Source organism: Rana temporaria, chromosome 3 (genome assembly GCF_905171775.1).
Source record: "Rana temporaria chromosome 3, aRanTem1.1, whole genome shotgun sequence".
NCBI classification, from domain to species: Eukaryota; Metazoa; Chordata; class Amphibia; order Anura; family Ranidae; genus Rana; species Rana temporaria.
The window spans coordinates 369,937,367-369,953,065 of record NC_053491.1 but is presented as its reverse complement, the minus strand read 5'-3'; the positions used below and the strand labels follow the sequence as shown (position 1 = coordinate 369,953,065).

Below are 15,699 nucleotides of genomic sequence, written 5' to 3'. Positions count from 1 at the left end.
CGGACCATTCTCATCGGATGGACCGACCGTGTGTACGCGGCCTCAGACCTTCCCAGGATCCATACGAAGACCCAAGCTTGAGACAAAGCATCCTAGAAACAGGACTTTAGAACATTCAAAGGAACATTTTTCCAGCTTGGCATAGAGATTAATGTCTCTAAGGCGCTGGAGTACAGTGCGGACATGGTTTCTGTGGACACGCAGATTTTCCGAAAAGATAAGAATGTCATCCAGATAGATGACAACAAACTGGTACAGCAGGTCCCTGAAGTTTTCATTGACAACGTTTTGAAACATGGCTGGGGCATTAAACCTCTCTCAAGATTTTTTGCGACATACTCAGACATGACAATTTCTTACAGAACACATCCCGGTAATCGCTGTATGCAGTGGGAAGATCAGAAGATACCGATGTGGTAGCAACCTGAAGTCTCTCCTTGTGAGTCACCTTGGAAAGACATGATGAGAAACATGAAGGGCCCCAAGCCAGGATCTGCCCAGAGACCCAGTCAACATGGCGAGAGTGGAGCTGTAGCCAAGTAAGGCCCAATACAATGGGGGTAGAAGCTTTGGGTAGGATGAGAAAGGATATCCACTCCTGGTGGAGAATCCCTATCGACATCCTAATAGGTAGTGTCTGGAAGTGAATAGGGCCCCCTGGGAGAACAGTGCCATCAATTGCCGGGACTACCAGTGGCGTAGTGAGGGGTGAAAGGGTGAGCTTCATAGAAGAAGCAGTTCTCCAGTCCATAAGGTTGCCGGCAGCCCCGGGATCCAGATATGCAAGGATCGATTGGGGAGAAGTGCTTACATGAAGGGACACCGGAAGAAGCAGAAGGGAAGGTGATGTTCCTGGGTCCAATACTCCACCTTCTAAATGTATTAGACCCAAGCGTTTCCCTGGGGAAGCGAGCAGGAGTCACGAAAGTGGCCCTTGCCTCCACAATAGAGGCACAAGCCCAGAGTTCTGCACCTAGCACGTTCTTCGGGGGTTAGTCTGGTTTGGCCCAGCTGCATAGGTTCCTCAGCAGGCAGAGGATGGTCCACGGGACGAAGTGAGGGGAGCTCAGACTGGCTAAGACCTAGGGAGTGTTGGCATCTTTTTTCTATGGACCTCTCCTGAAAACGAATATCGATCTGGTTGCATAGGAAGAGGACATCGTCCAGACTGACGGGGATGGTTCTCCCCGCTAATTCGTCCCTCACACGGTCAGAGAGGCCATGTAAAAAGGTAGCGACCAGGGCCTCATTGTTCCAGCTCAATTCAGCTGAGAGAATAAGGAACTGAAGAGCATATTGTCCCACCGAACGGGATTCTTGGCGGAGACGTAAAAGAGCACTAGCCGCTGAAGAGGCACCAGCCGGCTCCTCGAAGATGTTACGGAAGAGCTTCAGGAAGTCGGACAGGCTGGAAACTACCGGATCATTCTTCTCCCACATGGGGGCAGCCCAGGCTAAAGCTTCACAGGAAAGTAGGGAAATAATATAGGCTACCTTTGCCCGATCAGACAAGAAGTTTTGAGGCTGAAGTTCAAAATGGATGATGCACTGACTAAGAAACCCCCTGCAGGCCTTGGAGTCTCCAGAAAAACGGATTGGAGGTGGTAGCTTCAGTGAATGCGACTCTGCAACTGGTGCGACAGGTGCAGCCGCTGGTTGTACTTGGGGTTGCGGATTCGGGGTTCCCAACGAGGTCTGAAGCTGATCAAAGCGGGAAGCCAGATCCTGAAGGAAACGCATCACCTGGGCCTGATTAGCTTCATGTGTCTCGAGTCTGCGAACAATGCCTTGTAATGGATTGTCTGCGGGGAGCGGCACGCCGGCCGGATTCATGGCGGTTCAAACTGTCAGGTCACCTGTGGCCAGGTGACAAGTGCACCCCGTTGAGGTCAGGAATGCACCACAGGGTAGTGAAACCTATGGCCGACTGCTGCGATTAGAGAGGAAGCGTGAACCCAAGATCGCCCAGGGCGCGGAGTCTAAGACCCAGCTTTGTGTTCACCAGAGCCTCTAGTGGTGAGGATGACCTTTGCCGCAGCTGGATCCAGGTCACGACCCCTGGGATCCCCTAGGCCACGCTCCGCAGGGAGAGAGGGGAAGCAGCAAGCAGGACAAGCGGTAGTGATGGGTAAGCTGAGGTCAGGGCAACAGGCAGACAAGGGTAACCGAGGGACAGGCAAAAGGTCAAGATCACAGACAAACTGGAGAAGTCAGGTATGAGCCAAAAACGGTACACAGGAAGATAATCGTAGCACACTGCAGACAGGAACTAAAGCTAACAACATGGTTGAACAGCACTGCAGGCCTGTAGTGCAACAGTTAATATAGACTTCCTGGGATGGCCTGGGTGGTACCATACAGGAAGGAGAGGAGATAAGAAGGTAACCAGAACAGAGTCAGGCCTCTAATGGACAGATGTAGACAGGTAAGCTGTCAGACTATTGCATATCCATGACATATAATCATTGAGGAAAATCCTTATCAGATAGCTTGAACTCACCAATACCGATTCTATTAACAGAAGTTGCTTTGATCCAAACATCAGAATACATCAGATGACAGGTTACAGTAGATGAACAGGTTGTAGTATTGTGCGGTCAATGCAGAATACATGTGCCCATGTTACATGAGGCCTGCAGCTTCAGCCATGACAGAGGAAACAGAAAGTCAGGAAGAAGGGGTTCAGCATTACACAGAAAGGAAGTGTGTAATAGATCAGACAAAGAAATTACAAATGGGTGCATTACCACAAAAGGTCACTAGATGGCAGCATGTAAGCTAAACATAACGTACATAGAAAATGGTTGAGAAACAATATGTATATATAACAAATTATATGCCTATTGGGTGGCACAGTAATGATCAGCCAATAGGCAGATTGGCAGACTCCTTAGACAAAAATAGGTGGTGTAAGGTAGACAGCAGCACAGGAAAAGAGCCTTTAAGCTCAATCAGCACATATGTACTTTGTAGGATAGGCTGTCTCCCATAGTAACTGAACTTTACTCACCGCATCACACGGAATTCATTGGATGAGTTCTCTCCTGAAGCTCTCACAGCCACCTCATGGATCCCCGGTCCGTGAAGAGTCACCTCTGGTGCTTCTTTAGAACTCCATCCCACTCACAATAATTTTCGGATCTTTGGCAGGATTTTCTCAACAGAAGTTTAAACACCTGGATAGGCCCCCATACAGGCCTAGCAGCCGGCGAACACCTGAATAGGCTTCAGGCTTCAGGCCTACCAGCCAGGAACTGTTTCACACACATCCACCCAGGCCGCAGCCCTCGATTTCAATCACCTGTCTTCTCTCCAATAAATAGCTTCTCCCAGCATTCAAAGCAGCATATCTGATTGTCTGAGAAAAGTATGTGTAACGAAACCCCAAATCGGAGAGGGGATAAAGCCGTTTAGGATATCCCATTCCCGAACCCAAGACAGCTATCGACACTCCACAATCCGGCAAACACGACCCATACGAATCCCCCCCCCCCCATTAATGAGACACACAGCTCTGTTTGAGGTTCAAAACAGGGAATGAATCTTTATTGCAAGCACATGGTAACACAGCCAGACTGTCTACCAAGCTCCAATCCACATCACCACAGTAGCACACTTAATTACCACAATAGACAATAGAATGCAATCACACCCCACCCCATCACAGCAAGCTTATAGTGCAAAACAGCCAACACACAATATATACAATGTATACCACATTGAATCTGACTAGCACAGATCATAGCGGGGTTCTCATTCACCCTGTGCCCCTGTTAGAGACACAGGGTGATCTACACATGAGAGGCATCGGGAAAGCTGAAACAGGAGTATCTCATATTTTCTAAAAGCTTCTGGGTCCCACGTTCCCTTCCGTTACAGTATATTTATCCAAACTTGAATGTATTGTAGCTCATCATACTAATGTCAAAGGCAACGGTGCCACAAAAGGGAGAAGCCACAACTGAATAGAATTAGAACAGAAGTCATTTGACCCTAAACACTACAAATTAGCCAGGCTGACTACCACCCAGCATAACTAAATTTACCTGTACCCCTATTCTAGAACGAGGGTGCTACAACTTGCACGGTTTTGTCCTCAATATGATCTTATGGTATGTTTACACCAGCTGTTGTGGTGTGAACAGGGCAGATAAGGAGACAAGGCATTTTGCGCTGGAATAGCCACCCATTGCAGTACCACTGCATCTGGTGTGAATGTACCCTTAATCTGTTTGTTAAAGTTGATCCATTTTAGAGTTGTTGTTTACAATTTACATAGCTCCCAACTGTCCCTGATTTCAAGGGACTGTCCCTCATTCCCAAAGTCCCTCTGCCGCTCTTTCCTCCTTGTTTGTCCCTAATTTTGGTCCGATCGTTGTATATACAATTCACTATTTATCCTTTGAAAAGTGTTTCACAGTGTTAAACCCTTTCATTCAATTTCTAAATTGCTGCTTTTGTAAATTTCAGAAGCCAGTATAAAGGAATAGTAGTGGTAAAAAAAAAAAACATTTGTGGGTTTAACTAATAATTGTTTTGTATAATTCTCCTCTAAGGCCCCGTACACACGACCAAACATGTCTGCTGAAACTGGTCCGCGGGCCAGTTTCAGCAGACATGTTCGGTCGTGTGTAGGACCGAGCGGACAGAATTCCAGCAAACATTTGCCCGCCGGGCCTTTTCCCAGCAGACAAATATTCCTGGACTTGTTTTAAAACAGTCCGCTGGAATCCTGCCCGCTCGGACATGTTCGGTCGTCTGTACAGACCTACCATACATGTCCGAGCGCCCGCCATCCCTCGCATGCGTCGAATGACTTCGACGCATGCGTGGAAGCATTTAACTGGCAGGCCCGCCCACGTCGCCACGTCATCGTCGCGGCGACCTCACGGACACGCCCCGCGTATTGTTTACACGCGGATTTCTGTACGATGGTTAGTACAGCCATCATACAGAAATCCCCGGCCAGACATGTACGGTGAAAACGGTCCGGCGGACCACTTTCATCGTACATGTTTGGTCGTCTGTACACGGCCTTAGGGTGTGTGTCCTATGCCTACATAATTTTGCTTATAGGTGTCCCTCGCTCCCATCTCAAAAAGTTGGGAGGTATGTATTTATATGAACCTTTTAATACAGAGAGCAACCACAATACAGAATTTCTAGAACACTGTGGGTTTTCTAATGACAGGGTACAGCTGTAGGTGTCTCCTTTTAGGCACTCTGTCTCAGATTGAAAACTCAAGATGATATATATATGGAAGAAAGGGGTGAAGTCACTGTTTAGCTCTAGCTATTGATCTTTGTAAACCAAGAACAATAACCAATCTAAAAATTTAAATTTACAGTAAAATATGTATTGTAATGGAACCATATTCCATTCCGAACCCAAGACAGCTTATCGACACTCCACAATCCGGCGAACACGACCCATACAGATTCCCCCAGAAACGAGACACACAGCTCTGTTCTCTGGTTCAAAACAAATAGACTCTTTAATGAGGAAATCAGGCTCTTTATATACAGTCAGTAACCAAGAATGAACAATGACTCAACTCCACCCACAAAATGACACAAGGAGCTCAATACACATCTTTTTGGTAGACCTTCTGGCACCAGCTCTTGATCTAATTTACATTAGCTAATTAACCACTTCCGGACCGCCGCATGTACATTTACGTCGGCAGAATGGCACGGACAGGCACATTGGCGTACCTGTACGTCCCTGCCTAGACGTGGCTCGGGGGTCCGATCGGAACCCCCCCGTACATGCGGCGGTTCCCGTGGCTTCAGGAGCGATCCGGGACGAGGGCGCAGCTATTTGTTTATAGCCGCCCCCTCGCGATCGCTCCCCGGAGCTGAAGAACGGGGAGAGCCGTATGTAAACACGGCTTCCCCGTGCTTCACTGTGGCGGCTGCATCGATCGAGTGATCCCTTTTATAGGGAGACTCGATCGATGACGTCAGACCTACAGCCACACCCCCCTACAGTTGTAAACACACACTAGGTGAACCCTAACTCCTACAGCGCCCCCTGTGGTTAACTCCCAAACGGCAACTGTCATTTTCACAATAAACAATGCAATTTAAATGCATTTTTTGCTGTGAAAATGACAAAATTGTCCGAAGTGTCCGCCATAATGTCGCAGTCACGAAAAAAATCGCTGATCGCCGCCATTAGTAGTAAAAAAAAAGAAATAATAAAACTATCCCCTATTTTGTAAACGCTATAAATTTTGCGCAAACCAATTGATAAACGCTTATTGCGATTTTTTTACCAAAAATAGGTAGAAGAATACGTATCGCCCTAAACTGAGAAAAAAAATGTATATATTTTTGGGGGGGATATTTATTATAGCAAAAAGTAAAAAATATTGCATTTTTTTCAAAATTGTCGCTCTATTTTTGTTTATAGCGCAAAAAATTAAAACCACAGAGGTGATCAAATACCACCAATAGAAAGCTCTATTTGTGGGGAAAAAAGGACGCCACGTTTGGCGTCCTTTGTTTGGGAGCCACGTCGCACGACTGCGCAATTGTCTGTTAAAGCGACGCAGTGCCGAATTGTAAAAACCCCTTGGGTCATTTAGCAGCATATTGGTCCGGTCCTTAAGTGGTTAAATAATCATTTACCCAGACAAGGTGACTCTGAGATATGACCTTTCAAGATAGACACCTGCTATACAATACACATTCCTTTAGTAGTCATACTTTACATTAGCTAATTGACTACAACTGACAAGTCAGACATCTGACCTTTAGACTGTGCAAACTCACAACACACATATATCATTAATAGAACTTTCACACAATACAGTGTCAATTAGCATAACCCAATGAAAGGTTCTTAGGAGCCATACTAAGGTTCATTTACATCACAGTAGCAGACTTAATCACCACAGCAAGCTTTTATAGTACGCTTCAGCCAACACACAATATATATACAATATACACAATATCTATACCGCATTAAATGTGACTAGCACAGACCATAGTGGGGTTCTCATTCACCCTGTGCCCCTATTAGAGATACAGGGTGATCTACACATAAAAGGGATCGGTGAAGCTGAAACAGGAGTATCTCATACTTTCTATGCACTTCTGGATTCCACGAGCATCCCGTTACATGTATAAAGTAATATTGTAATATTTTTCATTTTCTTGATTAGAAAAATATATATTTTTCAGTACTTAAAAACAAAGAACATATATATTCAGTATATACAAAACAATTGTTACTGCAGAACTAAGGTTTAACCACTTGCCACCCGCCCTATTGCAAAAAGACGTCGGCAAAGTGGTTTCAATATCCTGACTGGACATCAGGATATTGAGCTGCTGCACGCCCCCGGGAGCGCGCATCGCGGCGATCGTTGTTGCAGGGTGTCAGTCTGACACCCCGCAACACAGATCTAGGAAAAGAGTCTCTGACGGAGACTCTTTACCGAGTGATCAGCCGTGATTGGACACGATGCGATATAATACAGTACATCTGTGCCATCTATCAGTGCCCATCCGTGCCACCTATCAGTGCCCATCCATGCCCATCCATGCCACCTGTCAGTGCCCATCCATGCCGCCTATCTGTGCCCATCCGTGTCGCCTATCTGTGCCCATCCATGCCACCTATCTGTGCCCATCCGTGCCGCCTATCTGTGCCCATCCGTGCCGCTTATCTGTGCCCATCCGTGCCGCCTATCTGTGCCCATCCATGCTGCCTGTCAGCGCCACCTATCAGTGTCGCCTATCAGTGCCCCATCAGTGCTGCATATTAGTGCCCATCAGTGACCATCAATTCCACCTCATCAGTGCCACCTCATGGGTGCCCATCAGTGCCACCTTATCAGTGCCCCATCAGTGCTGCATATTACTGCCCATCAGTGACCATCAATTCCACCTCATCAGTGCCACCTCATGGGTGCCCATCAGTGCCACCTTATCAGTGCCCGTCAGTGCAGCCCCATCAGTGCCCATCAGTGAAGGAGAAAACATACTTATTTACAGCGTTTTGTAACGGAAACAAAAAAAAGCATTTGTTTTTCAAAAATGTTGGTATTTTTAGTTTTTTTTAACAGAAAATTAAAATCCCAGAGGTGATCAAATACCACCAAAAGAAATCTCTATTTGTGGGAACAAAATGATACAAATTTAGTTTGGGTACAGTGTAGCGCTACCGCGCAATTGTCATTCAAAGTGCAACATTGCTGAAAGCTAAAAATGTGTCTGGGCAGGAAGGTGTATAAGTGCCCTGTATGGAAGTGGTTAAAAAATAAATAAACTGTGAGCAGGCAAGTTCTTAAGGCTGTGCTTGCACACTGGGGCGGGCATTGACGGTAAAATGCTGCTAGTTTTAGCGGCGCTATTCAGCCACTAGCGGGGCGATTTTAACCACCATGTAGTGCTGCTGCCAAAGTGCTTTGTAGGCGCTACAACAGCGGTGCCCATTCATTTCAATGGGCAGGAGCTCCTCCACCGCTCCAAAGATGCTGCTTGCAGGACTTTTTTTAACATCCTGCCAGCGCAGCGCCCCAATGTGAAAGCACTCGGACTTTCACACTGGGACTACAGGAGGAGGCGTTTTTCAGGTGCACTATTTTTAGCCCAAAAGTGCCTGAAAAATGCCTCAGTCTGAAAGGGATCTTATTGTAGAAGAGATGTGCACAATAAACCTACCTGCCTGTCTTCTGTAGAATGTACACTGGGCTGTGCTAGTGCAGCTCAGTTTACATTTCAGCATTGTACATGTGTACTGGGATGACTACACTCCTGCACATCCAGTACAGGCCAATCAAGATGGCTAAAGACTAGCGGCCAGAAGAAGCCGCAAAGAAGATGTCAACGTACCATTGAAATAGCGGTAACTATTGGAGATTTTAGATCCGTTTTAATCCCCTCTAACGTTGTAAAAAAAAAAGGAATTAAAGTACATATTTTTTTATTTGCCTGCTTATTATGATTTTTTTAATAGTTATATTCTATCTTATGGTGCAGACAGTGTTTACTAATTTTCTATTTCTACCCTGTAGCTTTACTTCATGCTGTGGGTTTGCTTGGGATGATAGTCGGGTTCACATTGAGTTCCTTCTTTGCCAAACTCTATGTTGATGTTGGCTTTGTGGATATGGGTGAGTTTATAGCACCAAAATCACGGCATGGTAACACATTTTCTTATTTCTACTTTAGTGAGCATTAGAACAAATGTAATATAATTTAAACCTTATATAGAACCATAGGTGTGTGCAGCCTATTGCATTAGGGCAGGGATCCTCAAACTATGGCCCTCCAGCTGTGGTAGAACTACACATCCCATGAGGCATTGTAACACACCGATATTCACAGACATGACTGGGCATGATGGGAATTGTAGTTCCTGAACAACTGGAGGGCTGTAGTTTGAAGACCCATGCATTAGGGTGTGCACCCCATGGTCAAACACATATGAACGCCACCTGCTGTTACTGAAGGAAGGCTCTGGTGGTGGGAGATATTGGGAGCATATTGGCCCAGATTCACAAAGCACTTACGACGACATATAACACGTTATGCCGACGTAAGTGCAAATGTGCGCCGGCGTATGTGTGCGCCAGACCCACAAACTAATATGCGCCTAAAAACAGGCTACACCCCGCCGATGTAGCTTTCACACACCGGTGTAGGGTGGGCGCACATATGGGCTGGACGCATGGGGCTGCTCCCATTGATTAGCCATTCAAACATGCAAATGAGGGAAATACAGCAATTCACGAATGTGCGTGTGCCCGGCGCATGCTACGTGAGATGCGCGTAAGTTGTATGTCCGGCGTAAAGTTATTCCCCATAAAGGAGGTGCAACCCGGCAACAGACATGCAGGTCTGCACCAGGGAACACAAGCCGGCGTATTGTGCATTGGACGTGTGTCTGGCTGGGCGTACGTTATGTTCACAGCGTACGCAGTGATCCGGCGTAGCTCAGGCAGTTGTGCCGGCGTGTTTGTGTGCAGGAGTATATGGGGGTGCTGTGCTTGCGTCCACGTCACGGCGCATTCGCAGATCGTGATACGTAGCTGTCTGGCGCTCGGCCCTGCATTTGCATGGGGTCACGCCTCATTTGCATGGGTTCACGCCCACTTCCACCTACGCCGACGTGTGCCTTCGAAACCCACGCCACGCTGGCGCAGCGTTGGGAGCAATGGCTTGCTGAATGCAATGCTTGCCTCTCTGCGCTGCGTTGGCGTAGCGTACAGTGTTTGCTCTACGGCGGCGTAATGTGCGCCTTGCTCTCTGTGAATCTGGGCCATTGAGTTTAATCCTAAATACAGGTGGAACATGTTCCTAGAATTGAACATAGCCTTTAATATAATGGGGCATTTACACTGGCCACTAGCACCCTCAACCACCCACCTGGTGTCGCCCCTGGATAATGCTAATGCACAGGAAGGTATTAGGGTGTGCACACCTTTGTATAGAGTTATATTGGGATCAGAATAAAAAAAATCACTTTCCACAAAAGTGTTTTTGTGTCAGGTGAGTATAGTCAATTTATTATTTACAGACACTAATTAATGTTGTAGCACTTTCCTTGTAGGGCTTGCTGAATGTTGACTTCATAGGTCTCTCCCTGGTTACCTGCAGCTGGTTGCCAATGGCTGCCACTTAGGTGAACATGGTTCCCACTTAGGTGCAGAAGGTTCCTACTTGAGTGCAGAGAGTTTCCCACTTAGGTGCAGAGGGCTCCCGCTACATTGCAGAGAGTCCGCGCTTGGTTGCGGAGAATTTACCACTATGTTGCTTAAGGGTTCCTGCTTGGTTGCTGAGGATTACCCATTTTGTTGCTAGGGGTTCCCGCTTGGTTGCTGGGAATTACCCACTATGTTGCTAGGGGTTCCTGCTTGGTTGCTTAGGAGCTCCCACTTAATCCACCCTTACTCCCATTTGCTCGTTACTGAACCACTTCATATCAGGCCATCGACTATTGACGACCACAAGGTGGCTCAACAATGCCGGGAGGCTGTCAATATATGGCCTCTGGCCTCCCACCGCTGGGGGGCCACGTGATCGGCAGTCACAGAGCCAGGGACGTGGATCTCTGTGTGTAAACACAGAGATCCACGTCCTGTCAGGGAGAGGAGACCGATGGTGCAGTGGCGTAGCGTGGGGGGGGCAACATATAGGGGGGTGCGAAATTCCGTGCCTCCCAGTCCTCCTAATTTTCATTTCTTGTGTCCCCGATCTCCGGCCGCCATGTTTAGTGTGGGGCGTCCTGTGATTGGGTGTATAGGGGTCATGTGCGGCGTGGGGCTGGCCAGTCCGTGATCCGCACATGACCCCCATATACCCAATCATAGTGCGCCCGCGCCGGGAAACGTTGAACATGGCGGCGGGAGACAAGCACTGATAACCACTGTCTTCTCTTCCGCCTGTCCCTGTGATGCAGCTGTGTGTGGAGCGGGGCTAGGTGGAGATGGGAGCATGGAGGTTCAGCGTCTGTTAGCTGACTTCCCATGGATGGCCTCAGGTGGATGGCGCTGGCGGGGACTCCAAAGCAATTCTGCACATCCAGCACCAGCAGAGCTGCAGAGTTATGGAGTCTAAACTGCACTTTGGTAATTTGTTGTGCTGTTATTAAATCATATGATGTTAGACGACTTCTACTTCTTAGTATGTAGGACAGGATGGGCCCTTTATACCATAATGGTCATTGGCAGCAGTCCAACGCAATCTGGAAAATACCTTTAGTGTCAACAAGGGTGTCAAAAGGTGATTGAAAGCTTGGAATGGCAGCCGGGTGGTTTTGAAAATTTCTAGAAGGGCTGGTCTGCTTTGTAGTATAGGCTCATGCATGTTACTGTTGGGTGCTTGTTTATGTGTGTGTGTATATATATATATATATATATATATATATATATATACACACACACACACACACACACACACACACACACACATTTGCACATATATTGGTGTGCACATGGATTTAATCTGGTGTATGTTCTGTTTTGTATTTCCAGGTCACCTCTGTTTGATGTGTGTGAGTAGTGCAGGAAGTAGGAGTCAGGTGGGTCTGTGTAGGTTTAAGGTCGGTGGGTCAGTGTATGTGTCAGGTAGGTTAGTGTAGGGTTCAGGTGGGTTAGTGTATGTGTCAGGTAGGTTAGTGTAGGTGTCAGGTGGATCAGTGTATGTGTTAGGTAGGTTTGTGTAGGTGTCAGCTAGGTCAGTGTAATGTAATGGTCAGATGGGTCAACGTAATGAGAGTAGTGCAGGAAGTAGGAGTCAGGTGGATCAGTGCATGTGTCAGGTAGGTGTGTCAGGGGGTCAGATATGTCACGTGTTGCAGGGTAAAGTGGAGTCAGGGTCATCAAAGATCCTTGCACCAGCCCTGGTGGTCAGTGTGGTGTGTGTGTTTGTATGTGTGTAGTGGTCAGTGTGCAGTGTAGTGGTTAGTGTAGTGGTCAGCATATAGGGGTCAGCGTATAGGAGTCAGTGTGCAGTGTAGTAGGGTTGTCCCGATACCACTTTTTTAAGACCGAGTACAAGTACTGATACTTTTTTTAAAGTACTCGCCCATACAGAATACCGATACTTTTAATTTAATCTCATGTGAAAGTGTCACGTGTCAGTATTTTTTTTTTAATAATTAGGAGGCAAGTGCTTTGTGAATACAGCACTTGCCTTACTTACTTACGGCGGCATAGCGTAAATACTTGGCTTATCCCCTTACTATCTTCCTGTAGCCTACTGTGAGCGTGAGTGTGAGCTGGGAGACTCTGGGGGCCGCGACCTGGAGCCAGTTGCAGCCCAGTCCATCCTCACCACTGGAGGAACCACTGGTGAACACCTGCAGGCTCTTAGACTCTGCGCCCTGGGGAATCTTATGCTCTATCTTCCTGTGGGATCCGTGTTGGTTCTCCAGTGGACCTGCCTTCCTTAACCACCCAGAGATCCATCTGCTGCAGTTGGCCGTAGGGTCCACTACCGTAGCGGTGCACTCCTGACATCAACGGTGTGCATCTGTCATCTGGCCTCAGGTGAACTGACACACATGTATGGAAAGGTTAAGTCGTCTTACTCTTACTAGCAGCACACTTGATGGACTAAATTATCTTCAGTACACTCTACAGCATCCCCATTACTGACACCCATCCACTAACTCTTCTAGCTGAAGGGGGCAGCCCTCACTCAACAGGCCCCAATGACACAGATCTGTACTCACAGTAGGCACAAACAGATCCCTTCTGGTGTCTCCCTTACAGTCAGCTCTGCAGGACTTCTGGGTTCAGCTTCTCTCTCTCCAGGCCCCTGGGTCGACCACCAAGGTCTATAGAACCGCCTCCATGGAGGCTCCTGCGCTCTGTCCCCCAGCTCAACTCACTTTGAGCACATTTACTCTGACCTTATATATAGTATCCCACAATGCAATGCAGCACTTTCCCTCTGCCAATTGCCAGGGTTGTAACAAAGCCTGTGCACCCACTTGCCAGGTCCACTCCCACTGTCCAATATGCCTCCCTATTGGACCAGTGGGGGACAGTCAGAACAAGCTGAGCTGCATCTGAGTACAATGAGCAGACCTAACCAATAGATTCTGCTCCCTGTTAGGCAGAGAGCACATTAAGTTTTACCTGACCATCTTCCTGGTAAGCAGAAAGACCAAAATCTATACTTTCTTCTAGCACCTACCTAGGAGGGTGCTACAATGTTAATAAAAGTATCACGTGGGTAGCTCCCATTCAGAAATAGTTGGTGGAAATAAAATGCCAGTCTTCAAATGTAATTACATTAATAATTGAAAAGTATCATCAAGTTGTACAAACACATCTATTAGTCAATGTTCTGTTTGCAGATGAGGTGACCATCTCCCCACAGGACACACGCTGGGTGGGTGCATGGTGGATGGGATTCTTGGTTGCGGGGATGATCCATCTGCTATCAGCCATTCCTTTCTGCTTCCTGCCGAAGAATATGAAAAAGCCAGAGGTACAGAAATCTGCTGACTTACTAATATTTAAAGAGAATGAAAAGCTAGAGCCTCAGAAAAAGGCAACAATGAAAGGTGAGCAAAAAAACACTTTTATATTTACCCTTTTCTGATATCTTCTGGGTGATCATGTGACTCTCTTTGTTCACTTCTGCGTGATGCAGAGAGCACCATTGTATCATTCATTACATGAACACACTGAGTTCTGACAGGAGGACATGACACCCTGCACTTACAGTCTTTCTTCAGTCTTCTTGACTGAGTGATGCTGTGTATTAATCATTTTTCTTGGAGCAAAACTGTATAGAGTGAGTAACAAATTGTACAGTAGTCTATGTATATACACACATTTGGCATGTTTTAGGGGGAGGGTGGAACTGGTACCTGGTTTTGGGCTGCAGCAATCTGAGCTTGGCTCCTCCCCCTATTTCCTGCAGTCTTCTGGGACACATCACAGCTCCCAGAAGTCTACAGGACCATTCACAAGGCACAGCGCAGTGTGCACATGTGCAGTAGGAAACCTACTGTGAAGCCGTAAGGCTTCACTGCCTGTTTCCCTTACTTGAGATGCCAGTGCCTGCACCCAAAGCTGAATGAAGAACAGGGCCGGTGCAAGGATCTTTGACACCCTAGGCGAATCCTAATTTTGCGCCCCCCCCCCCTCCCCGCTGCGCCCCTGACATCACTTTACTCTGCCCTTGCAACACATGTGACCTATCTGACACCCCCCTTATCTGACACATACACTGACCCCCCTCACCTGACACAATGACCCCCCCTCACCTGACACACTTACCCCCCCTCACCTGACACACTGACCCCTTTACCTGACACATACACAAGAAAGAAAGAAAGAAAGAAAGAAAGAAAGAAAGAAAGAAAGAAAGAAAGAAAGGGAGGAGAAAGAAAGAAAGAAAGAAAGAAAAAGGAGAAAGAGAAAGAAAGAAATATAGATAGATAGATAATCTGATAGATAGATAGATAGATAGATAATCTGATAGATAGATAGATAGATAGATAGATAGATAGATAGATAGATAGATAGATAGATAGATAGATAATCTGATAGATAGATAGATAGATAGATAGATAGATAGATAGATAGATAGATAGATAGAAAAGGGAGGAGAAAGAAAGAAAGAAAGAAAGGGAGGAGAAAGAAAGAAAGAGGAAAGAACGAAAGAGAAAAGAAAGAAAGAAAGAAAGAAAGAAAGGGAGGAGAAAGAAAGGGAGGAGAAAGAAAGAAAGAAAGAAAGAAAGAAAGAAAAAGGAGAAAGAGAAAGAAAGAAAGAGAGATAGATAGATAGATAGATAATCTGACTGATAGATAGATAGAAAGAAAGTAAGAAAGAAAGAAAGGGAGGAGAAAGAAAGAAAGAAAGAAAGAAAGAAAGAAAGAAAGAAAGAAAGAAAGAAAGAAAGAAAGAAAGGGAGGGAGGAGAAAGACAGAAAGAAAGAAAGAAAGAAAGAAAGAAAGAAAGAAAGAAAGAAAAGAAAGAAAGGGAGGAGAAAGAAAGAAAGAAAGAAAGGGAGGAGAAAGAAAGAAAGAAAGAAAAAGGAGAAAGAGAAAGAAATATAGATAGATAGATAGATAATCTGATAGATAGATAGATAATCTGATAGATAGATAGATAGATAGATAGATAGATAGATAGATAGATAGATAGATAGATAGATAGATAATCTGATAGATAGATAGATAGATAATCTGATAGATAGATAGATAGATAGATAGATAGATAGAT

At 46.2% G+C, this 15,699-nt stretch overlaps 1 protein-coding gene across 1 annotated transcript in view; it reads left to right on the top strand.

The window, feature by feature from the left end:
• Nucleotides 1-15,699, top strand: part of LOC120930503 (solute carrier organic anion transporter family member 1C1-like) — a 162,970-nt gene that overhangs the window by 85,073 nt on the left and 62,198 nt on the right. The window contains exons 9-10 of the mRNA XM_040341681.1: nucleotides 9,027-9,125; nucleotides 13,820-14,029. Of these exons, the coding sequence (XP_040197615.1) occupies nucleotides 9,027-9,125; nucleotides 13,820-14,029 (309 nt within the window). The remainder of the gene's footprint in view (nucleotides 1-9,026; nucleotides 9,126-13,819; nucleotides 14,030-15,699) is intronic.